Genomic DNA, 25,540 nt, shown 5'->3' on the forward strand with positions numbered 1-25,540 from the left:
ACTGAAATAGCGGTTATACTAGATGGTATTCCTTCTTCAAACTACATACACGCTCATATATGTTCATGATAAATAAAAACTCAGGTCTATAATTCTTGAATTTTTATTCAATTTTTCCCAAAGTTGTCTTTATATATACTTCAAGTTTTCATGTAGTCCTTTTTATTATGAAAAGTTACAAATGTACAATTAGATATAGAAAATAACATAATGAATGCTCATGAACCCACTGTCCAGCTTTGTCAATGTCTAACTTTTCACATTGCTTCAGATAAATCTGTCAGGTTAATTAATATTTTTGTGTCTCCGTTTCATCATCTGTAAAATGGGGATAATAGTAGTAACTATCTCATAGGGTTATTGTGAGATTAAATGAATTATTATATGTAAAGCATGAAGAAAAGTGCTTTGTCCATAGTAAATGTTACAGAAATGTTAGCTTTTATTTTTAACAATTATTATAATAAACTTTCAAGACAGATTTGAAGCATCCCCTCCCCTTTTCTATGATCCTGTTTCAATCTCTCCTTCTGCTAAATTTGGTGTTTACCATTTGTGTGCATTATTTTACCCTCTTAGTATATTTGTATGAATCCATATTGTTTAATAGGTTTTCTAAACTTCATATAAGTGAATCATACTGTGAGTGAACTATTGCAACATTTTTTCTTAACTTATGTTTTTGATGTTTATATACTTGACACACTTTACCCTAGTTAATTTTTATTAACCCACTTCCTAGAAGTCTTTGCTTAAATGCCATTTTCTCAACAAGAAATATTCCGAACATCTTACTTTAAATTATCCAACCCTGCTCTTATCCCCTTTACGCGGTTCTTATTTTCTTTCCTTCTGATAGAGTGCTCATCACTTTTGAAAATATTTCATAATTATCTCCACCTTAAAATACAAGCTCCAAGGAGGGATTTTTGTCTATTTTCATTTTTCTAATGTAGCCCATGCTCTAACAGAGCCTTGCAGGGAGTGGGTGCACAATGGTTTTGAATGACTGATGTTGAATGATTTTGTCTCTTGCCTTATTGATGGTCATTTCAGATGTTTGCCTTCGTTGTTGCTGTTATTACAAAACCATGCAGTAAATATTCTTGTAACTACCTCCTTGTGTAACTGTGTAAGTTTCTCTCTGGTAGACACCTACAAGTGACATTGCTGCATAAAACATGAATATCTTCAAGATTCTTTTTAACTGGTTTAGGATGTCTTAGACTCATAAGAGTTGGCTATTGAAAAGGAATACGTAATAAATAATCCTGTATAGACATCGGTGAAATCCTATCAGCAGAGAGGAATTATTAAGATAAACTTGGTTTTATTTATTGAAGTCATAATGCTTTGAAATTTGATTATATAACATCCTACTGCTGACTTTGAACGCAGTTGCTCAGTCAAGATGTCTTAGTGAATTTTCCATGCATTCTATTAACACCTGGCTCACAGACTAATTCAGAAATGGCTACTTCAGGAAAGTGCCTGGAAACACTAATCAACCAGGCTTAACTGGAGTGGAAAGGAGCCCATCACACCCATTCACCGATCCAGCCTGCAGGTGTGCCCCGCCCCCCCCCCACCCCGTTTCAGCTTGTGATTAAAGGTAGTTGTCCAGTATTTTGCTGCATCATCTTTGATCACATTGAATCATCATCGGTTTGTGATGCTATTTCATCATTAGTCAGTTTCCTTTTCAAAGTTGTACTTAAGGGAAAAATAGAAGGTAACTGTAATTGTCAAGCCTACATTAGGGATTCTAAGCTATAGCCAAGAGAGAAATTAATCCTCAAAGCATTTCACACCAAACAGCAGCAATCTGCAAATTGCAGATTATCTGTGTCATGTGGCCAGTGCAGTAGCACATCAGAGAGCTGAAATCCATTTCAAGTTTTATCCCAAGCCCACGTGCACATGGTTTTCCATTGAACCAAAAGGATATCACAATTTCCCCCGTGATTGTTCGCAAGGAAATTAAAAAGAAAAATAGTGATTGAAGACTCATGTGGGTTTTAACACTTTTCAATGGAATATATTTTCCAAATGAGTTTCCCCTACTTCACAGCATGGTTATTGAGGAAATTCAGCAAAAGCTTTCTAATAAAGTTGTAGTCAGTTAATTCCCCAAAGGTTTTTGGTTTTTTGTTTTTTGCTAGCTATCGGTGACTTTGTGGAAATTATCCACAACTTTGTAATGCATTTTCCTTGGGAGATTCACAATTAGATTGTAAAATAATCTTTATGGTATGAGAACAGAATGAAAGTAAATGTTGATTACAGATACTAATTGAAATGAAAATCCCAGTTTCAAAATTATCCTTTAAAAAATTAAGATTCAAGTCTGTCTTCATATGCTTTGTTATATAAATTTCCTTATTAATTTTTAATACCAAACAGCAACTTATTTTATTTACAGTAAGATCAGACTTTTAGAAAGCAGGTGCACACAATGAATGAGGAGTTTCATAGCTGGGAGAAAAACAATCGAAGAGCACAAACCTGTGAGTATATCATTAGGAGAAATCCAGAATGAGATGAAATTCTAACTTCAATGACCAATGACAACAAAACAGCCTTTTAAATTTGGGTGAAGGACAAGAAAAAAATAGGGAAATGACAGAGAAGATGGTAGCACAATGTTAAGAGGTTGAAAAAGCTACGCCATTCCTGTTTTTCCTGTTTTCTTGAGCAAAGAGAATGTTTCCCATGCTGGAAAGGACAGAAAGAACAATTGAAGGAGGAACTTGTGCTTAAGAAAATTGAGAACAGAACAAAGAACACGCAAACATTTTGTGTCCTTAGATCTCCAAACACTTCTATATATAATCTCAGAGTCACTGTCAGGAATCCTTGAAATATCATAAAGAAAGAATAGAGTTCAGTGTTCTGGAGATGGATGGAGATGGATTTTTTTAACTTTTCAAAATGAGGAAAGATTGAATCTCAAAAATTGAGAAGCAATGAGTTTGATGTCAGTTTCAGCCATCAACTACCAAAAAATAGTGTGAGCACTTATAAGGTATATAAGCATTATGAGCCAACACAGAGTCACCAAAGCTGAAATGTGGAAGAAGTCATATGAACTCATTGTGAACTTCTTGACCTTGAAGTGAGAGCTGGACCCTGGGGTGCAGAGGTTGAGCTGGCAATTGGAGACAGATGGAAGGCACACATAGGGGTTCTGTTGAAGCAGTCAAGCAACTGTGGAGGAGAGAATTAGAACAATGGACTGAAGATGACAGAAAGACAAAGGGACAAAAAAGAAATGGAGAAGGAAAGGAATGGGTAAAAGAATAGTAAAGTGAATTTCACAACTTAAGGGAAAATTGTTTTTAAAATGGTGGGTTGACCTAATGTCAGATACTACAGAGAGATGGAAGGGAACAGGGACTGGGCAAGGGCCATTGGCAGTAAGTCCTGAACTAAGCAAAGGAGTCCTGCCCTAGGGCCCTCTCTGTTCCCCCATCCCTTTCGCTAGGAGCCCACAGGTCCTGAGTCCTGCCTGGGTTCAGAATTCCCTGCATAAACAGCCCTGAGACTCTTAACTGGCTCTGTCTTCCTGAAAGCAATGGCCAACAGTTAACTCATGGTTGGGGGTGGGTTGTGGAGCTTGAACCTATGGGCTCCACCATATAGGTGTGTGAGGGACTCTTCAAGAATATAGGAACCCGGGAGTAGAAGGATGGGACTTGGCTGTGCCGGTATAGCCAGGTTCAGGAGCAGACCTCCAAGGGGTCTGAGAGTTCCAAGTCATCACCTTCCAGATCCTCATACAGCTGTATTTGTCAAAGTAAAAGGGTAAAACATATTTTTTAACAGTTTTTTAGTTTGATTTATAACTTTTAAATATTCAGACAAATAATATTCAGATAAAGTTGTTACACTTTCCCTGGACCAACAAGTTAGAGGTCTGTTCTAGGGGTAGACCTAGCTCTTGGGTCCCAAAATCAGAGTGGGCATTAGAATGCTTTATTAGTAGGGTGGAAGGAAACCCACCAGTAAGATGTCAGAAGTAAAAGTGGAAGTGAATGTTGCAAGTGTGAGACCTCTCATCTAAAAAGCCTGACTTTGCAAACAGAGAGAATATGCCTCTCAAATCCTTTTTGGAACAAAGCACCATAAGGTCACAGGTTCTGTCTGTCCTACCTCAGGTTCCCCAGCATCTGGTCAAATGTCTGACACTAAATACATGAATGAGTGTGGCAGCAACAAATAAACAGGAGTCTTCCCGCATACTACATTTGAACATGACTATTGCCAACCGCAAGGTCAAATCAAAGAATAGAGGGAGGGAAAATGAACATCTGGTTGCTTCCTATAAATTTTCACATATATTACAGATTACTTCAGGCAAATGGGTATTTTCCCCAGGAAAGAGAAGGTTAATAAAGGTTTAAAAGGATTGGATATGATCTCTATCACAGATCTAGAGCTAGTATTTAGAAAGATCCTTCTAACAAGAATGTTTCGTTATTAGAATGGAATTCTTTCACTGATCCTCTGATCCTGTCACTGGAAATCTTGAGACAGAGTCTATAATGTAGCTGGCAGAGGTGTTACAGAAGGGATTTCTATACCAAGAGGGAGGTTGGTTTAGAGAGAGTAATCACTAATAGCTCTTTAAAAACTAAGATATTTTTGTTCTTTAATACATGACTATCTATTACATAAATCTGTCTTTAATCATTGCAGAAATTAAATGCCAGCAAGTCCATAAAAATCTAAGAATTAGATCTGATTGTCATTGGTATAAACAAAATAATCAGAGTGCATCTGGCAGTTGTGTGGCTGTCTTAAGGAAAATATTTTGACATTTCCACAATGGTCTGAGTAATTGCCTATCAGGGTGGCCCCAATCTGAACCAACTCAGCAGACCTGGCCTCTGTCTCCCATTGATAACAGAGCCCAACTCTTGCTGAAAATTAGCTTCATGTTGACAAGGCCAGTAGGAAATGAAACTTTTAAAGAATTCTTTCTTGTTTCAATAGTGGTATACTAATATTTTGTGTTTAAAAATTCAAGCTTGTGCCCTGGGGCAATAGACTTTCACTCAAAGGTCCTAAAAGTATGCCATACAGGCTTGTATAGTCACCTATTTTCCAACGCTCTTGCTCAGGAAAACCAGAAGGCAATGAATTTCCCTCTTAATTAATTTATTCACTCAGCAAGTATTTATTGAGTACTACCCTTGTGCTGGACCCTGTGCTCGTTCCCAGGTCCTAGAAAAAGCAGTGAGCAAGTCTCTGTCCTCGTGGAGCCTGTCTGTATTCAGGGTAGGAAAAGCAGATATTAACAAATAATTACACACATAGTTAATGGAACTGTGCCATGTGTTACACATATGGGCCCTCAAACTGCTTTTTTAATATTTATTTCATTTATTTATTATTTATTTTATTTATTTATTTTGGCTGTGCTGGGTCTTAGTTGCGGCATGTGAGATCTTTAGTTGCGGCATGCGGACTTCTTAGTTGCGACATGCAGACTCTTAGTTGTGGCATGCATGCGGGATCTAGTTCCCCAACCAGAGATCAAACCCAGGCCACCTGCATTGGGAGTGCGGAGTCTTACCCACTGGACCACCAGGGAAGTCCCACAAACTGCTTTTTAAATCAGTTTAATTAGTTGTCATTGATGCGAGCTTTATATGTGCACCAACACATTTAAGTTGAATGTATTACCTTTTTTCAAGAGTATGATGATATACAATAAGACTATACAGACTGGCTCTACCACCAAAGAAAGCCTGTGTTTGTTACCAAGTCCAAGCTGTACTGCTCACTGTACAACAGGCCAATAAATCAAGAGACAAAGTGTTAGGGCAAGGAATAGCAACTTTATTTGGAAAGCCAGCCAGTCGAGAAGATGGTGGACTTGTGTCCCAAAGAACCATCTTACTCAAGTTAGAATTCAGGCTTCTTTTATACCTAAAGGGGAGAGGGTGCGGCTTGTTGTTGCAAACTTCTTCCGGCCACAATTCTTTGTTCTTGCAGCTGCCCATGTAGGTTTGGTCACAATACTCCTATAAACCTCCAACAAGACAAGTGTTATCCTCTGTTCTACAACTTTTTATCTCTATATGCATGGAAAAGTGTTATACCTTTAAAGGTCAGAGCCTTGAGAATGAGCTATCCTGTATATTTCAGGCTGTAGGCAACATGGCAACATTCTTTAACAAAAGGTGCAGAGCCAGCATGACTAAGCACAGGCAACAGAGCACAAAGGTTAGAGCTAAAGAAATAGATTCAATATGGAGTCAGGTTTGTTCTTCTCTGTTACGTGTTCATTGTCCCTTCCTGTTAATTTTTTTTTTATAGTCACTCCATGATGAACACTTAAACCTTTGAAATTCTGTTTTGCTTTTGTTTTTTGTTGTGTTTAGATTTTTGATGTCTCTACAGTAGTATATTTTCTCCCCCAAACACAAGAAATGTACTCAAGTTAATCAGACTAATCTTATTAGTTTGAGGGTGAAAATAATGTAGTATGTAAAATTCCGAACTTGTGGCATTTTTATATACAAATCTAATATCCATTTTTGTTAAACCACCCTCACAGGCAGAAAGTAGTTTGCAGTGCGTAGTATGGGATTTAGAGGTAAAATTTCCAGGTAGAACTCTCTGTTACTCAGCTCTGTCATTTACTTTACTTACAACCTGGGTATCGAAAGGCAAGTAACTTTGAATATTACAGAAGAGCTACAAGTAGAAAACAGAGCCCCTCCCTCCCTCGCCCACAATGAAAAACAGATCAGCTCTGGTTAAACAGAATTCAGAGTCGTCAGTTCTGTTCTTTGACATCTTTGTGGAATATTTGTTTTTAAACCACAGCTTGTTCGCCATAATCATCCATCTGTTGATTGTGTACTCAAGTAATGCCCTTACTATGTGTCATGGCTGACTCAGAAGGCTAAGCAGAAGGTAGGTTAAGCAGTTGCTAACTGTCCTTTTTGTCGGAAATTTGAGTTAGTTTCCCTTTTGCATGTTTGGATAAGTGAAGGTGCTTGGGGATCTGTGGCTTAAGTTATGTGCATTATTGCCTCTATTAATTCACCTTATAAGTATAGATATGTAAAGCGAGCAACTTGAAATGACCAGTGAGATTAAAAAAATTTTCCAGCTAGTTCAAAGGTAAAAATATGTCATTAAGCTTTATGATATCAAATGAAGATATCAAATTGCTTATTTATTATTTTAGATTATTGTAGTGAATAAATGAATTAATAATTAATAAAAAGGCCACACATTTAAAGCCTTAAATGTATACTAGCCGTATTCATACATACTTGATCATCTCTTATCTTTCAGCACATTGTCATAATAAATCTCAATTACTTAATAGAATATTGAACTCCTTTAGCAAAATTAGCCTCTAAATATTGAGGGTTTTGTTAAAAAGGTATTTTTGAAACAGCAGCAGAACAACTTTGTCAAATACGGTCTCACAAGTACTCCTGTATTCCAGAGACTCTCAAAATAACAGCTACCATTCATTAAGAGCCTACTATGTACAAGGAACTGTACTAAGTAATATATATATACAAACATAGAGATACGCACACACATCATTCACAACAACCCCATAAGTTGTATATTCTTACTCTCCTTTTTACAGGTAGAAAATGAAGGCATTAGAGCTAACACAATATCTTTGATCCAAGATAATACAGCTACTTAGTAGTACAGATAAACAGTCCCTTCATTTCCTTCTCCTCTTCTTGCTTCACCACTGTTTCTCACTTCCTCCTGGGCCAGGTACCTGGGGTGTGGAGGGTGGACCAGGCTGGGACTGAGAACACCTCCACCCTCACATGTAGGGTAAAGAGAGTGTGTAATCCACCCACTGAGGGAGAGAGGAGAGCCAAGGATAACCAGGAAAATGCACACATCTAGTGTGGACGCTAGTCACCCTTCTCTAGGCATGTGGGGAAGGACTGTGTGTCCTGAGGTGTGTGTCTGTGCCTCACATATTCTCGATTTTATACACAGTCTTCATTCACAGAGATGTTACCATTTAGTGCATTCTTTCAATTCAGCTAGATTTGTGAAGTCTTCTCAGGCAACATTATACTTCTTTTCCTTTTTGTATCACACCAAAAACAGTGCTGGACACAACACTGATGCTTAGCTTATTTCTTCAGCAATTTTATTTTCAAGGAAAGACTTCGATAAATTAAAATGCCTAGGGTACTACATGTTATACAACTCATTGTTTCTCACCCTAAAACCATTGTTGAATGTGCTTTCCAAGTAAATTAGAGCTTCATATTTGCCCTCCAAGAGAAGCCATGGTTTCTACTTTCTAATCTGGACAAGACGAGGAAGAAGTGACCGTCTCCCCATCTTCAAAACCCACCATCTGAGAGAGTCTCAGGCTTTTATTTGGGAAATCACCTGCTAATGTGAACAGATCATTGAATTTCTTCTTATAGCAGAAATGACTTAGTGTCTAACCTTTATTTCTTGTTTTGTCTTTTTTAACCACTCTGGTAATCTGTCCTTTAATCAGTGTATTTAGATAATTCAGTTTTCTAGTAGTAGCCCTAAGGTTTACACAACACATATTTTAACTAATCTAAGTCCACTTTCAAAGGTCACTAGAATAAAGAGTATGTGTAGTGCAGATACCTTATAACAGAGTATCCCCAGTTCCTCCTTCCAATCCTTTGTGACATTGTTGTCATCCATTTCATTTATCCACATACTATTATCACTCAATATATTGTTACTATTATTACTTTAAATTTATCTTTCAAATTAATTAAGAATAAGAAAAATAAAAGACCTTATTTTACCTTCATTTATTCCTTCTTCAGTGCTCTTCCTTTCCTTATGTAGATCCAAATTTCTGACCTATATATACTATTTTCCTTATACCTGGAGAATTGTTAACATTTCCTGCAGGACGGGTCTACTGGCAATGAATTTCCTCAATTCTTGTTAAAGAAAGTCTTACTTCTCTTTTGAAGGATAATTTTGCTGAATATAGAATTCTAGGCTGGTGAATTTTTATTTCAACATATTAAATATTTCACTCCACTCTCTTCTTATATGCATGGTTTCTGATGAGAAGTTTTCAGTAATTCTTATGCTTGTGTATCAGTAAAGTGTTTTTTTGCCTATGACTTTTTTCACAATTCTCTCTTTCTCTTTGGTTTTCTGCAAAAACAAAGATTTAGTTATACTTAGTTGTGGTTTGGGGATATTTATCCTGCTTGATAGTCTTTGAGCTTCCTGGACCAGTGGTTTGGTGTCTGTCCTTAATCTTGGAAAGTTCTCAATCATTATTACTTCAAATATTTCTTCTGTTCTCTCTTTCTTCTCTTTCTAGTACTCAAATTATGTGTATGTTATTTTTGTCCCACAGTTCTTGAATGTTCTGTTCTATTTTTTTTTTCATTTTTTTCTCTTTTTTTTTTTTTGCTTTTCAGTTTGAGGAGTTTCTTTTTATCTTTCTTCAAGCTTCCTTATTCTTTCTTATCATGTCAACATTGTTGACAGCCCATCAAATGAGTTCTTCATTTCTGTTATAGTTTTTCATTTCTAGCATGTCCTTTTGATTCCTTCTTAAGAGTTTTATCTCTCTGCTTGCATTATTCATCTGATCCTGTGTGTTGTCTACTTCTTCCATTAGAGTCTTTAACATCTTAATCATGTTATTTTAAACTCCCTGTTTGATAATTCTATGTCATACCTGAGTCTGATTCTGATGCTTGCTTTTTCTCTTCATACTGTGTTTTTCTTGCCTTTTGACATGACTAGTAATTATTTGTTAAATTTGAGCATGTTATACATGTAATAGGAACTGAGGTGAATAGGCCTTTAATGTGGGTATACGTCAGTCTGACAGGGAGTTGGGTTGTGTTTAGTGTTTGCTGTAGTTGAAGATGCCAGAGATTCCAGATTCATCTAGTTTTCTTGGTTTTTTGTCTCCCCTCCTGACTTTGGGCATCCCTAAGCACTCCTCCTCAGAGAGAGTCTGTGTCTTGAAGCTCTTTCAGCTGCCGCCCACTGTCATTTTACTGGAGGTCTATTGGTATGTGGTAAGGTTAATTGGTGGGGGGCAGGGGGAATAGTGATCTTCTGATTAATTCTCAGTCTTCTAGTGGGTCTGTTTCTTGGGTCTGTGACCCTCACGAGTATTTCTCCAGTGGTACAGGGATCTGTCCTTTTTTTCCCCTGCCTCCTACTCCTTCCCCCACAGGTAGCATTCTCAGTCTATGTCCTTGAAACCCAGATTCCTGTGGACTGTTCTTCCCCCATTTGGTGAGACAGGCGGGGGTTAGAGGAGTGCCCTTCTCCCATAGCTCCAGGGTAGGTGTTGGCAAAGTCCTTCCCCAGGAGGGCAGACCTTTGCTATGGAGAAGGCTCTGGACATTTTTCACAATGCTTACTCTTCCCCTCCCTCTTCCAGAGCCACAAGGGGATCCTCACCTTTTGAGGACCTGGTGGGTTTCTTAGAGGTAAAGATCGGGGAAATCTGTAAGACCTCAGCCCCTAGTTTCTCATTCCCACACTAGTCCACACCCCATTTATAGCAATTCGTCAAAATTACTGTCTAAACGTTTCTACCAGTTCATTGTTCCAGCAACTTCTACTCCACGTAAGCAGATCAAGTTGTGACTCGCTGGACTTGCCTGTCTCTCCAGATACCAGGGGGGTGCTTTGCCCTGTGACGTCAGTTCTCTGATGGGGCCAAGAAAAGTTATTGATTTTCAGCTTGCCCAGATTTTTCTTATTAAAAGGATGGGAGTAAAAACTTCCAAGCCCTTTACATGTTAGAACTGAAAAAAAGAAGCCTTGACCTTTATTTCTTAAGACAATAAATTGTGTAGCAATTATTTCAACTAGCTGCTTCCCTTTTAAATAATTAAAAATTTTAAAAGAAATAGCAGCAACAGTCAATAGATATGGATATGCCATTCATATCATCAGCAATAAATTCACTTTCTAATTTTTTTTGTCATTTCATCCTGCTTTCCACACATTCAAAACTGCTGCTTGAAGTAGAGGTGGTGATTATTCTTAATAAAGGAATTGGCATTTAGAGTAACCAATTTATCCAAGAGCATATAGCTAGCTAGTTGTTGCAGAACCAGAGCATCAACCCAGGCCGTGATGACGATACCTTGTTTTAAAAGGCATGAAGCCCCCAATTTTGATATTTCCCTTCTGTAATCCATACCTCCAACTGCTATATTTTCAAGTGGTGACAATGGCTGCAGGCTATTCTTTTGAGAAAATTGGATGAAAGGAGAAGGAAAGAGAGAGGATGGTAACTCTATGCTCAAGGCTGGATTTTTGCTGAATTTTTAAAGGGGAAGATTTGAATACATATGTAGTGTGAAGTGAACAAGCTGCAGAGCAGCAGAGTTTGAGGAGAGTGAGTGAATGGTGAGTTAGACCATAAGGAGCTGAGAGGGGACAGGTTAGGACAGATGACTAATGACTCTTGTTTTGAGGAGGAGGAACCAGTTCCCCTTTTATCCTGGAGGAGTAGAGATGGAGGATGCAGAGGGGTTGTAACTGGGAAGGGATATGAAGTTAGGGATGGTACACTTGATAGTGGCCCCAGGGTGGGGGGTGGGCGTGGGGGGTTCTCTGGAAGCCAAGTCTGAAGTAGAGAACGGGTACAAGATATTCACTGGGGTGTGCACCTGGGAAAGGAGACGGGGGCAGGATTGGGCTGAATAAGAAGTTGAACTGCCATGTAGGCCCAACAAAGCCTCGGCCCACCAGCAGAAACTTGGGAGCAAATGTTATCCAACAGCAGCTCATGTTGGGACAAAACAGATGGGCAGGTCCACCTCCCCCTCACCCAGTCAGCAGATTCAGGGGTCCTGGGGAAGAGGTGACCTCAGGCGAGGCGGCTCTCTGCAGCTGAGGAAGACCAGACTGCAGGCCAAGGCATCTCTTGCTGTCCTCCTGCAGCTCGGCCACAAGCCTTCCTTGCAGGGGGTCTGGGTCCCACATCTCCATGTTCACCACAACTGCTTTACAGTTTTAGACTTGTGTCAAGTGAGGTCCTATTTTGAGAATGAAGTGTTAAAGGTTAATTGAGAAGAATGGTGATGATTTGGAAGAGTCCCCAAGGGAGAGGGGAGAGGGTACTGGCCAAAGACAAGTGACAGAAGCAAGTTGCTTGACAGTGAGTGGACCCCGAATCTGCAGTAGCACCATTCTCAACAAGGATGCAGCTTCAGGCAGATGGTCTGAATTTCCTTTAGAAGATATTCTAGTCCCATTTTACTGTACTAGCTGTGATTGGCAGAACTGGAACAGGGAAAGGAAAAACAGGTGGTGATGTTTACCCAGAGCTGGATACTGGATATTGGCAAAGAAGGTACAGTAGAGGTACAAAGGAATCATGGACTCCAAGCATCACTGACATCTTCACATGTGGGGTTCAGGCTGGGGAGAGAGGTTAGAGGTCAGACAAAGTCTGCTTAACCAATAAGCAAAGTACACCCAGGGCTGGAGGTCAGAGCTGGGCCCTCTGGGGTGAGAAAAGCGGAGGGGTGGAGGAGGAGCCCCTCCCAGGAGCCACAGTCACCGAGCTGCGTGGGCAGTGGCCACGCGGTGGATGACTCACTCATGGAACAGCTGCTGTTGGACAGCTCAGCCAGCCAGGCCGTGCTCTAGGCGTGGCTGATAGAGCAGTGACAAAACAGCCATGGTCCTGGACTTGTCACCTTTGCATTTCAGCAGCAGGAGAGAGAAAATAAAGTGAATGTTACGTTAGAACTGTAGGTTAGAAGATCATGAGAGCTATGGAGAAAATACAACAGTGATGGGGATTTGGGGGGATGAAGATAGGCTGCAGTTTCACCCGGGATGGTCCTGCGAGCCCTCACTGAGAAGGTGACATTTGAGCAAGGACTTGAAGGAGGTAGGGAGTGCTCCACGCAGATATCAGGGTCAAGAGCTTTCCAGACAGAGGGAGCAGCAAGTCCAAAGTCCTGGAGACAGCAGCCTCCCTGGGGTGGTCAGAACCAAGAGCAGGTCAGCGGGGCTCAAGTGCAATGAGCAAGGGAGAGAGAAGGCTCAGGGGCTACACAGTGAGCCAGGCAGTGGAGGACCTTACACAGGCCAGTGAGGGCCTTGGAGTTGACTCTTGGTGAGATGGAAAACCCATGGCGGATGGCATGATATCCAACGTACATATTTTAACAGGAGCCTCTTAACTGTTATCTTGAGAAGAGACTGAATGACGGGGCATGAAGGCAGCTGATGGCTGCGCACTGTCGAGGACATGATGTGGTCCAAGTAGACAGCAGTGGCCTCAAGACAGGATGCATTGTCATGTGTGTGGACCCTGTGTGAAGAATTTGGAAGAATTCAGAGTACACCATTGACACCTGTCCTCACGCGGTCTTCATCTGCCCTCCTTCCCACCTCCGAGAACTTTTCCCTCTCTCCCTGCACTACTGCATTCCATGTTCATGTCTTGCATTTCTAGTTTTATTTTTAAAACCCATTTCACACTAGCTTTGTATCTGCCCATTTCCCATGCTGATGTTCCTGTGATGAGCACAGTTACAGCTACCCCTCCCTGGTCTTAAATAGCTTGACCCCTTACAACTCTTCCCTTCTAACTCTATGCCGTCTCTATTCTTGTTTTTTATAGTTTATTGCATCCACCAGGTGTTTCAGGTAATTAGTTAGTCTTCTGTTAAAGATGTTTATATTTGAGCTATCATTGACATCAATCCTTTTAGTTATATCTTAGGAGAATGTTAAAATACAAATTCTGAAAATAGGCTAATTTTAAATTCGGTTTTTTATTTTACCTGGCATTAAAATAAGTCAAATTAGTTTTTCTCAAGTGGGAAGAATGCTAAGGACCACTTGTAAAGGAAAAAAAATATCCTCTAAAACTAAGTTTGAATGAAACTATTTTTTAATGATATTTCTTAAATATGTCTAGATATAAATTTAGATAGAAACTTTTTATGCTTATACAACTAGAAGACCCAAATGAAAATGTATAAATTAAATATATATGAAAGCACAAAACCAAAAGTATTCAAATTAACTTTATGAATTTAATATAGCAGATGCTGTCATCTTACTGAAACTAAGTCAGTGCTTGGGGTACAAACAGGGCCCTGAGTGGTCTGATCTTAGCCTGCCTATGACCCTGAGCTTGGGGAACCTCAATTCTGCCGCCTCTCCTCCTGTGCAACTCCTCCCCTCATATACTTGGCACCAAACCACAGGACCCTCACTTGTTGGGAATTTGACCCTGGAATTCTCTCTGCCTCTGTTCTTTTCCTCATTAGTTGCATAAAACTAAAATATGACTCCTTGCTCCCAAGGAGATCTAAAACTCAAGGACTGACAGGACACTGAATTTCCACAGCAGTTTTTGGTTGAATGGCAGCCAGCCAAATGATCCAGAATATACCTTTACTAATTGTTTAGATCAGAACAGCAACTCTGAAATGAACAACTTCTCAAAAAGAACCACAGTCTGCAAGTCTTCATGGCCTCCAGTGGGAGAAAAACAGCTCAGTGTCTCTTGCAAAGGTCGGGATCTGGCTTTCCTTCTTTGTAGTATTGGACATGCGTGTGGCAATTTATTTACTAGGTTTTCCACCAAAATATTCACCTTGGGATTTCCATTTATTTTCTTGGACTCTTGTCAGGTGGTGACATCACCTGTTTACATTTTGTTCATATTTGTAAATTTTTTTTTGTATTACCTTAGTGAACATTTATGAACCACTTTCTCAGAGTATGAAATGCAATAATGTCAAAGACGAATATATATTGAATATAGTAGCAAAGACTAAATCTCCGTTCCAGCATTTCATATGACCACAGAGTTTCAGAATTGGAACTAACCCAAGTCAAATTCATCTCTAAAATATTCTGCATAAATAGTCATTTAACCTCTGTCTGAAAGCCTCCAGTTACTGGCTTATAAGGCAATGTATTCCATTTTTAAATTAGAAATTTATTCATATTGAACCCAAGTATTCCTGCTGTAATTTTACCTGTTCATTTTAATCCTACCTTCTAGAATAATGCACACATCTAATCCTTCTTGCAAAGGATAACTCCTTCACCCTGTGGAGACAGTCGCCTCCCTCCACGGCCCACCCTCCCCCAGGCAAACGTCCTCAGTACTTTCCACGTTCTTACATCACAATATGGAGAAATGGCTCAGCCTCAGCGGTTGCTTTGGCACATTTTCACACAACCCATTTTCCTTAATAGAAGTGTCAACAGATTCTGTCATTCATAGATTTGATCCCAAAGAAACAGGTTTTTATATCAATTCTGTTTCCAGAGTTTATATTATAAATGACTGCAGATTAATACTGTGGAATAATTCTATTTAAAAGGCAGGGATGGAACACATTTTAAGTGATAAATAGTATGCCCTGGCATAGATAGATAGATAGATAGATAGATAGAGAGGCAGATAGATAGACAGACATATATCCTTATGTATACATATGTATATGTATATATATGAGTATGATTTATTTATTTACTTATTTCTTTTTACAACTGAAAAGAGAAAATGTGAAAGCTTGCATAGGCTCTCGCTGTCTGGGTAGAACTAGAAGATGATGGGCACAGACGGCCCTGGCCCTCTTCCCAGGTCTTTTCCATAAGAGACGCTTTCCAAACTGAAATGCAGCATCTTTAGGGTCTTGACAAAGCCTCCTGGAAGAACCAGGGAAGATTCTAAACTGCAGCTGAATCCCATGAAGACGGGGCATCCAAATGCCCCATCTTCATCCTTCACTCTCGATGTGCAGAAGCCCAGCCTGGAGGCTGAGGAAACAGGATGTGATAAATAAGTGAAATGAACCTACACGTGCCAACTCCTCCTCTCTGGCCCCATGAAATCCTGGCTCTATATTAGGGATAAGTGACATGCTGGGCAGAAATGACATGGTGTCCTAAGGCCCCACAAAGGCCAGATCCCAATCAGGAGGGGAGAAAAGGCCTGGCCAGGGTCATGTGGGGCTCCTTCCTAAAGAATCACAGTGGGGGGCAGGCTGCAGGCAGAGTGCCCTTGGGGCTTTGGTGTCTGGAGGTTGGTTAGACTGTTTGGCAGGTAAGCATTTGTGTCCTCCCCCAAAGCGACACTGGTCACTGGTAGTCATAACTGCAGTGAGAACATAGTACTGCACAGGATGGGAGTAACACATTGATGATTAACTCTTCTTCCCAACAGCTGGCTGCCCCAACTCCTTGATTAAAGAGCTCCATCACTTCAGGATTCTTGGAGAAGAGCAGGTGAGTCCGCCTCTCAAAAGCTACGCCAGAGTGTCGTGGAAGATAGACAGTAATGAGGCCGTTTGGGCTCTCTCCGGGGAGGCAAGGGGTGTCTCCTGACCCTCAGCGCCTGAAATGGGAAAGGGAGCCATGCAGGAGCTATGTGTGGGAACAGTCTTTCCCTCTTCTATCCATCAGACCTGACAGGTTATTAATTGGTACATCTGCTCCCTGCCAGAACATTACATCTCAGGACGCAGCAGTAAGCAGGTACAACGTAGTGGCAGATAAGCAAATACATAAGTGCCGAGATGAATTCATGCCTGAGGGATCGAGCATCACAGACAGCCCTGATCTGATGTCTGTAGGTGGATGTACAAACTCTTTTCACCAGAATTTTATATTTTGTGTGTTACCTGTATTTCACTGCAGCTGCTGTGTCTATGGATGTGAACATGTGACTTATATACAAAAGCTGGCCCATTTAAAGTTGATTATTTAAATGCTGTGTTGTGCTCAGTGAAACCTGTCAGCTTCTAAGTAGATGTGTTAAGTTAATAATTCAGAGTGCTAAATATTACCTAGATGTATATGTGTAAACACACACACACACACACACACACATACGACCACTTAAAAATAAAGCTCCTAATCCTCATATGGAATTACAGGCTCCATATTATTATTATGTTAACTCTGATGTCAAGCTATCCTTGAAATACTTATGCCATATAGTTTACAGCATGGTAGTTGACCTATTTTATACTCTCGTATTGATTTTTACTGGCAAAGGTGGTCTTTGCCCACTCTGACCAGAGAACATGCAAATGGAGACGTGGCAGCTCAGTTTTGTCAACAGATTTTTGGTTTGTGTGTTTTTGTTTGGTATGTGTATGTCGCAAAGTTGGACTGCCCACTTCCAATATGAGATTTCAAAAGGGGGATTAATTAGGGGAGGATGAAAGGCTGGAATCATTTCCAACTCGTTGAATTAGCAGGTTACAGTGTGTGTCATTCATGTTTTCATACTGTAAATTTCCAGAATAGGGAGCACGGATATTTATTCAAATACAAGCAAAATCAATTATCCTCCATTGCAGGTAAGAGCTGATAACAGACCCCAAACATACCTATTTATGAAAACACCTGTATCTCACAGCTATTTTCCTGTGAAAGCCTGAGAGATTTCTTATAGCAAGAATCATTGATTGTTACCCTGAGATTTCTGCTCAGATAATGGAAGCTTCTCTTCTAACTTGTACCAATATTTGCAAATTGTTTCCATGTTTGTTTTAGAGTCATTGGATGATTAGTAGGGAAAGAAGCCAACTATAATCATCTCCTTAGAGTTGCATAAAATTCAAGCCACTTTGCATTTTCCTAGACATTTAATCAAGCCATAATCAAAATCAATATTACTCTGATCAGTTGTGCTACATGGTCACTTAGTGCATCACAGCAATATTGATTTTTATTTCCTGAAAAACCACATTTCCTTCCTTTCTTCTTTCCTTTCATTCGATGAATACTTAACTGTGCACCTACTCATGTGCTGTATGCCATTCTTGGTTACAGGGACAGAGGAGTGAAAAAGAAAGCCCTATCAGGCTCACATTCTAGTTGAGGAAGGCTATTATGTTACACGCATACAAACATGTTCAGTATATAATATGTTAGTTGGTTATCATTGCCATGGAGAAAAGTAAAACCAAAAAGAAGGATAATGAGTGCTGGCAGTTGGGGGAGCTGAGATTTTATACAAGGTGGTCAGGAAAGGTCTCACTGAGGCAGGTACTAGGTGCATGAGGACCTCAAAGGTGCGAAGGGAAGCATCATGGTGACATCTGGGAAGAGGTTCCCAGGTAGAGAGTAAAGTGAGTACAGAAGTTTTGAAGCAACCATATGTAATGCTTATTTTATGTAAAAAATATTATAAAATATAAAATATATGTTGTGGTTGGAATAAAGTGGGAAGAAATCCAGGAGCATGTAAACTGGGAGCCGAAGGAACAAAGTGTGTCTAGGAGGAGGACTGACCGTTCATGCCACGCGCTGAGCAAGCAGGATGCAGATGGGAAGTGAGCAGTGGAATTTGAAACTTGGAGGCCATTGTGACCTTGACCAGTGGACTGGTGAGGGTGAAAGTCTGCCTGGATTGGGTTCAATGGAGAGGGGAGAAGAAGGGGAGAGAGGAAATCCAGATACCTTTTTTTTTTTTTTAGGAATTTAGCGAGATGAAAACAAAGAAATGGGGTAGCTGGGGGTAGAGAATGTGAGATCAAGAAATTTTTCTTTTTTATAGAAAAAAAATACCATGTTTACGTGCTGATGGGAATGATTCTGCAGAGGAACAGGGAGATTGATGATGCAGAGGAGAGGGGAGAATTTCAGGAGCAATGTCCTTGATTCGACAGCTAGCAGAGTTAAGGTTTGGCCGGAGACAAGAGTGGAGACAGCTCAACCTCGTAGCAATGGGAAAAGCAGAATATGTAGGAAGATTTTTGCTGGTGTTTCTCTTTTCTCGGTGAAATAGGAAGCAAAGTCATCAGTTGAGAGGGAAGATGGAGGAAGAGTTTTACAGAGATAGGAAAGGATGATGAAAGTGTCATTTAGGAGGGTGGGGAGTGAATAAGTGTGAGAAACGAATGAATTTGGAGCGAGATCAATCAGCCTGGCTATTTTTCTGTCACACTGAACTGTGTAGACACAGACGCAGCAAAAGCAGAGGGTCAAGTTTAACCAGCCACACGAGTAAAACAAAAACGAGAGAGAGGCAGAGGAGCTCTGGGCAGACCTAAGGGAGTGAGTATAATGACTGAGCCTGAGATCTCAGCTGGGTAAGCAGAGAAGAGGGATGAGAGGAGAGAGGGACGGGGAAGAGGTGGGAGGATCCACCGGCTACAGGTCCCAGTGGGTTCAAGGAATCTTTGGAGTTTGGGTTTTAGAAGGGTTTAGCTGGAAAAGTAGGTGTTGGCCGAAGAATGGAATACTTGACATTGAGATTGTGGAGATGGTGCAGTGACTGGAAATGACAGGGTCAGGGGAGGACCAGGAATGTTGCTGACTGAGTTAAGGTAGCCGACAAGATGACTGGAGAAGTTGAGAGCATGGACTTAAAAAGCCAGGGTGTTGGAAGTATGGCCCATGTGGACCCTGAGATCCTCCAGAATTGTCACCAGAGCGGACTTGGAGAGAGTTCTGGTGAGTCAAAAACTGAGGCTTCTAGAAACAGGACAGGGTACGGAGGGAGGGACTGAGGGAGGTGGGCATCAGTAGCTGACTGCAAATGAGAAATAGAGCACAAAGTGCGGTTTGAAAATCACAGCTGGAGAGTTTTAGAAGGAGAAAGGAAAACTGTTCTACTTGGGGTGTCGCAGGTCAATACTCGGTGGTGCAGAGGGTGCAGTGGAGAAAACATCTGAGGGGCTGCAGGGGAAGCAGTGTCCTGAGGTGTGAGTCAAGTTCAGTGAGGGAAGAACGTGAGAAAAACACTGAGAGAGTGTAAGTTACAGGGCAGTTACTGCTGACTGACTCCGAGTTCCCCAAGCTCAGAGGCGGGAGTTGGGGCAGCTGAAGGACAGGGTAGGGAAAAGGGATGGACAGAGCTGTGTGTAGGGTGGAGGGTCAGACCGGAGAAGTGACAAGGGAGCCAAGGATCTCTTGGTGATGGATACAAACAGGTCACATCAGCCAGGGATATTTCCGGGCTGATGATACATGACAAAACGTAGTGGCCTCAGGGCAGCTGGTGGCACGAAGTCCGGAGAGGGAGCAGAAAGTTCCAGCCCCACCGCTCCTGCCAGGGTGGGTGGGCGGCCTTAGCCGGAGCTGCTGAAACTCTCAGGCTGTCTCTGGATGCTTGAGGCAACTTAGATTACTTGATGAAACAGAATTTTTTATTGTGTGTTACAAGTTCCCTCGGACAAATCATTGTAGTCTCTAAGTTGGCTTTTCGGTTTGTCAAAAAGGAAGAGTAATGCTCAGTCATCTCTTAGAACTTTTGTAAATAAATAAGATTGCAAAGTAAGTTGCAAATATTAAGTACTGCACTAAAATGTTTCTGATTTAAATACTATTCACACTCTTATCAATAGACTGAACTAGTAGCAACAAAGTAGACACTAAAATCAGAGTAACAGGCAACTATATTCAATATCCTGTAATAAACTATAATGGAAAAGAAAAAATAATAAAATAAAGTAAAATCAGTGTAACATTCACTTAAAAGTGAGTTGATAAAACCTGTACAGATACTGGTTAATTGCTGAATTCATTACTGGATGGTAGAGATGCTGACCAGCTATCTAATTTTTTGTATGTGATTCCTTTCCGTTTTCATTGACTTTGAATAGGCACTTGCTTTTTGAGATCTGGATTAAAAATAAATCATTATAAACACTATAAATCATTACCTTCCTAATATAAAAATGCAATTAAAACTCTTGGAATGTAACATATTACATTTACTTTAGCTCTGGGCCCTGTCTCTGATTTGTGTTTACGATTCACATTCATAAAGCACCTTTCATCCCCCTCACCCACACCCACCAAGGCCAAACTACTTGGCAAAGATATTATCACCCTGCAGGTAAGTAAAGCTACTCTAAATTTCTAGGTGAGCCCTAAAGAAAACAGGTATGATATCTGTAAGTCCACAGGATTTGGAGAGTCTTCAGAAAAACTGCATTTCAGACGTACTTCCACTTTTACCAGCTTCCTCCTCTTTGGGTTTAATCACCAGAATTTTAAGGAAACAATCTTCATTTATTCAACAAACATTTCTGAATACCTTTTTGTACTGTTATTGTGCTAGTGTTGGGTAAAACGGTAAACAAGGAAGTCACAGGTACAAATCATGATAAATGCTAAGATGTAACCTATTTTGGATAAGGAGTCAGGACCTCTGAAACATGAAAGTTGAGAGGACACCCACCATGGAGTGAGCTAGGATCACAGGGCTTGGGGGAGAAGAGCCTTCCAAGCAGAGGAAAGCACGTGTTCAGTAGCCCCAGAGGAGGTGAAGAGCTTGCTTGGTTCAAGCCACTAAATAAAATTAATGTGTCTGGAAAACAATGAGCAAGAGGGACTGTGATGAACGATAAAAACCATCTAGACCAAGTGGGCCATGGTCAAGAGTTTGGATTTTATTCTAAATTCAATGGGGAATCCTTAAAAGTTTAAGCAGGGGGCTGGCATTATCCAAGTTACATTCTAAGAATGTCAGTTTTGTTGCAATATGGACATGGTCTGGATGAAGATGATTGGCAGAGGAAACAGAAAGAAGTGACTATTCAGAGGTAGAATTAAAGGTCGTGGTGGTTGATTAGCTATGAGTCAAGGAAATGAAGGAATCCTACAGCTCTATTTACTGAGATAGGTTTGATGGTAGGAAGGTGAAGATGAAAGCATGAAATCAGGCTTCAATTCTGAATATCTCTGATATGACTGAAGCATTGAGAAGGAGACAAGTAGGGATTTGGATGTGTGAGTTGGAGCTCAGAGGAGAGGGGGGTCAGGGGTCAGAGATAGATAAATTTGGAGTTGCTGGCATGTAGGTGGTATTTTAAATCCATGGCGGTTGCCAAAAGTAGGTAAGAGAGGAGAGACCACAGATGAACCCTAAGGAGAACCAACATTTGGAAACTTGGTAAAAGAGTGGCAGCCGGCAAAGGAGACCAAGAAGGAGCCTCAAGTTAAAGTAGAAGAAAATCCAGAGATATGTCATGATGGAGCCAAGAAAGGAAGTGTTTCCCAGAGGAAGAAGTGGCTGTTTACATTAATGCTATTGAAAAGCTGAATAAGATGGTGTCAGCCAGTTGTCCTTTGCATACGGCAACATGGAAATCATGGGTGACCGTAACAAGTAGTTTTGGTGGAGAGTTGGAGGCAAGAGGCAGATTTTTATGGGATGAAGAGTCAGCAAAGCGTAGTCAATTTCTTCTAGAAGTTTTGTTATGAAAAGGAAAAAGGAAATGCATCAGTAGCAGGAGGGTGCTTTACAGACTGAGGAGGCTAGAACTTGTTTTATGCTCATTGAAATGATCCAGTAGAGGTGGATTATTTGATGATTCAAGAGATAGATGAACTAGCTAAAGAAGGGAAGTACTTTAGAAGGTGAGAAGGGTTTGTTTTGGGTCCACAGCGAGAGTAATTGACCCTTAACAGGGAAAAAGCCACTTTCTTTGTTGTAAGAAGACAGAAAGGAACAGGTGAGTGTGGGTGCTGGTATGTTGGCACGTGTAGTGATGGGGAGGGGAAAGTTGGCGTCTAATGGCTCCATTAAGGCAGACACATTTTTCACTGCTGCAGCTTCTCCACATAGATGGCTTGACACATAGAAGATGCTTAGTCTGTTGGTGGGAATGTAAATTGATACAGCCACTATGGAGAACAGTATGGAGGTTCCTTAAAAAACTAAAAATAGAACTACCATATGACCCAGCAATCCCACTACTGGACATATACCCTAAGAAAACCATAATTCAAAAAGACACATGCACCCCATTGGTCACTGCAGCACTATTTACAATAGCCAGGTCATGGAAACAACCTAAATGCCCATCAACAGATGAATGGATAAAGAAGATGTGGTACATGTATGTAATGGAATATTACTCAGCCATAAAAAGGAATGAGACTGGGTCATTTGTGGAGACATGGATGGACCTAGAGACTGTCATACAGAGTGAAGTAAGTCAGAAAGAGAAAAACAAATATCATATATATATATATTTTTAAATTTATTTAATTTATTTATTTATGGCTGTGTTGGGTCCTCGTTTCTGTGTTAGGGCTTTCTCTAGTTGCGGCAAGTGGGGGCCACTCTTCATTGCGGTGCGCGGGCCTCTCACCACCGCGGCCTCACTTTGTTGCGGACCACAGGCTCCAGACGCGCAGGCTCAGTAACTGTGGCTCACGGACCTAGTTGCTCCGCGGCATGTGAGATCTTCCCAGACCAGGGCTCGAACCCGTGTCCCCTGCACTGGCAGGCAGACTCTCAACCACTGTGCCTCCAGGGAAGCCCCAAATATCATATATTAACACATATATGTGGAATCTAGAAAAATGGTACAGATGAACTGGTTTGCAAAGCAGAACTAGAGACACAGCTGTAGAGAACAAACGTATGGACACTAGGGGGGAAGCGGGGGGGTGGGGTGGGATGAACTGGGAGATTGGGATTGACATATATACACTAATATGTATAAAATAGATGACTAATACGAACCTGCTGTATAAAATAAATAAAATAAAAAAATTTTTTAAAAAGAAGATGCTTAGTAAATATTTGCCCAATAAATGAATACCTCATTCATGACTTCTGTCTTAGTGAAGTATGAAGTAAGATGTCCAGAGAGGAAAGTGGTGGGATATGAGCAGTATGGGAAGAAAGACGAGAAAACATGCTACTAGAGAAACATAATACAATCATGAAGAAGTTGTAAATGCTCATTTGAAGTCTGTGATGAGTAATTTAAGAGAAAGCAACAGTGGCCGGGGAGAAAGTATTAGGTCAGTTCATGAGAATTCTCAATGAAGTTGAAGAACTTAAGCAATGTTCATACTTCAGTAAGAGTACCAGCAAAGGAAAGACAGGAGATGATGGTTGGAAAGAGACATATTTAGAATTCGGATTTCAGAGGTGGTACAATTTCTCATGATGCCAAGGCCCAGGAATGAATTGTAACAGTAGAAGAATTTTTTTGAAAATGTCCCCAGAGATGAGAAGGTAAAGGAACTGAAAGAAGAGGTTGGTGGATGGACAGTTCAATCCCCAGAATGATGAGAAGAATAGGGGCAGAAATGAAAATCATGAACTAGGAGTTGAAGTCCCAAGAATGAGGGGCTTATCCACCTATGTCCATTGCAGGTGGTGGCAGTGGGGAGAGGACAGGAGTACATAGCCAGATGGCATAGGTTTCAGAGGAGCAGTGGGGTGGGGTTTTGCAAGAGAGAGGGGAGCAAGGGTTTAGGAATGTCAGTGAGGAGCCAGGAGACAACCAGCTCCGACTCTGGCCTTCAAGTGTATACACCTGAAACAAAAAGCAGCCTTCGTTTTAGAGGGTTGCAAGGAGATGGACCAGTTTCAGTTACATCGGGTAGGAGAGAGAAACCTTTGAAAAGCCTGATTATATGGGAGAGCTTGTTCATTGTGGAGCAGGAATTCCAGGGGACAAAGAGAAAGGGCTGAGGGGAGAAGGGAGGCTCACATTGGAGAATATCGAGACCTTTACGGGAATGAGAATAGTAGCGGATGCCTAAGTCTCAGAAGTCAGTAATGATGTGAGGCGTGGTGGAATGAATCCTGACGACCTTTGGAGGGAAGTAGGTGCACAACCAGGCCACCTGGCTGTTGCTGTCTCCCCTGGCTCTTATCATCCCAAGTGTGTCTCTTGGGCATTAAGGCAACTTACTTGGCCTTCACTTCAGAAAGTTTCCTTGGTATCATAGGCTTGCTGACACCAGGGAAAGATAGTTATAAATGTAAATCCATGTAATTTAATCAAGAAGATCATTTTTTAAATTATTTACGTCATCAAAGTTCAAATCAGTACATTAGATGTGCAGTGGAAATAACCCGTTTCATTGCTTCAAACTGAAGCCTTACACAAAACTTCCAGACGATGATATGTCACTCTTCCCCTTCCATTGGCCTCATAATCACCTTGAAACCAGTATAGTTGCCTCCAGACTGGACGATGAGCAGAAGGGAGAGATGTGAACATCCCATGTTAGAGAAGCAAAGCCCAGGAAGAGACCGGGAGGAGGAGGGCGCAGGTGGCAATACCACACCCTCTCAGGGAAGTTCCACTTCTCTGAGGGTGAGGCTCTTGGATTTGGAGACTAACAGCACTGCGCAGAACCACTTCTCAGGGACTGTAGTAAAGGGGAAAATGATTTGTGCCCGCAGACAGCCTTGCCCTCTGCCGAGTGCCCCATCAGGAGGTGTGCTTAGCAGACCCGTTTGCAAAGCTTCCAGAAGTCTCTGAAGTCACGCCCTCAGTAGAAACTCCTTCAAGGAAAACGGTTTGCAAGTATCTACTTTCACAGCCTCACCCTTCCTGTGGGGCACTGCATGGCCCACAGCGTGGAGAAGGGACAAACAAGCCAATCGGTTTTGACCTCCTTTCCGGAAGATTCCACGGCTACTAGAAGTTGAGATATTTTTTGGCATCATGTCGTCTGAAACATCTGAAAAAGAAAAACCTTGTAAATTGCAATCCAGGAGACAGTCTGTTGCTCTAATTATATTTCAGGTGTTGTTTGATCTGTTTTCTCTTCGCATTTAATTTCAGCC

The 25,540-nt window shown here is 41.0% G+C and overlaps 1 protein-coding gene across 8 annotated transcripts in view; it reads left to right on the forward strand.

Annotated features, from left to right (window-relative positions):
* The window catches only part of PRKN (parkin RBR E3 ubiquitin protein ligase), a 1,325,586-nt gene that overhangs the window by 1,067,305 nt on the left and 232,741 nt on the right, over positions 1 to 25,540 (forward strand). For all 8 annotated transcript variants that reach the window (XM_059940863.1, XM_059940861.1, XM_059940859.1 and 5 more), the window contains one exon: positions 16,202 to 16,263. In XM_059940863.1, the coding sequence (XP_059796846.1) occupies positions 16,202 to 16,263 (62 nt within the window). The remainder of the gene's footprint in view (positions 1 to 16,201; positions 16,264 to 25,540) is intronic.

Source organism: Balaenoptera ricei, chromosome 12, assembly GCF_028023285.1.
Source record: "Balaenoptera ricei isolate mBalRic1 chromosome 12, mBalRic1.hap2, whole genome shotgun sequence".
Classification (NCBI taxonomy): Eukaryota; Metazoa; Chordata; class Mammalia; order Artiodactyla; family Balaenopteridae; genus Balaenoptera; species Balaenoptera ricei.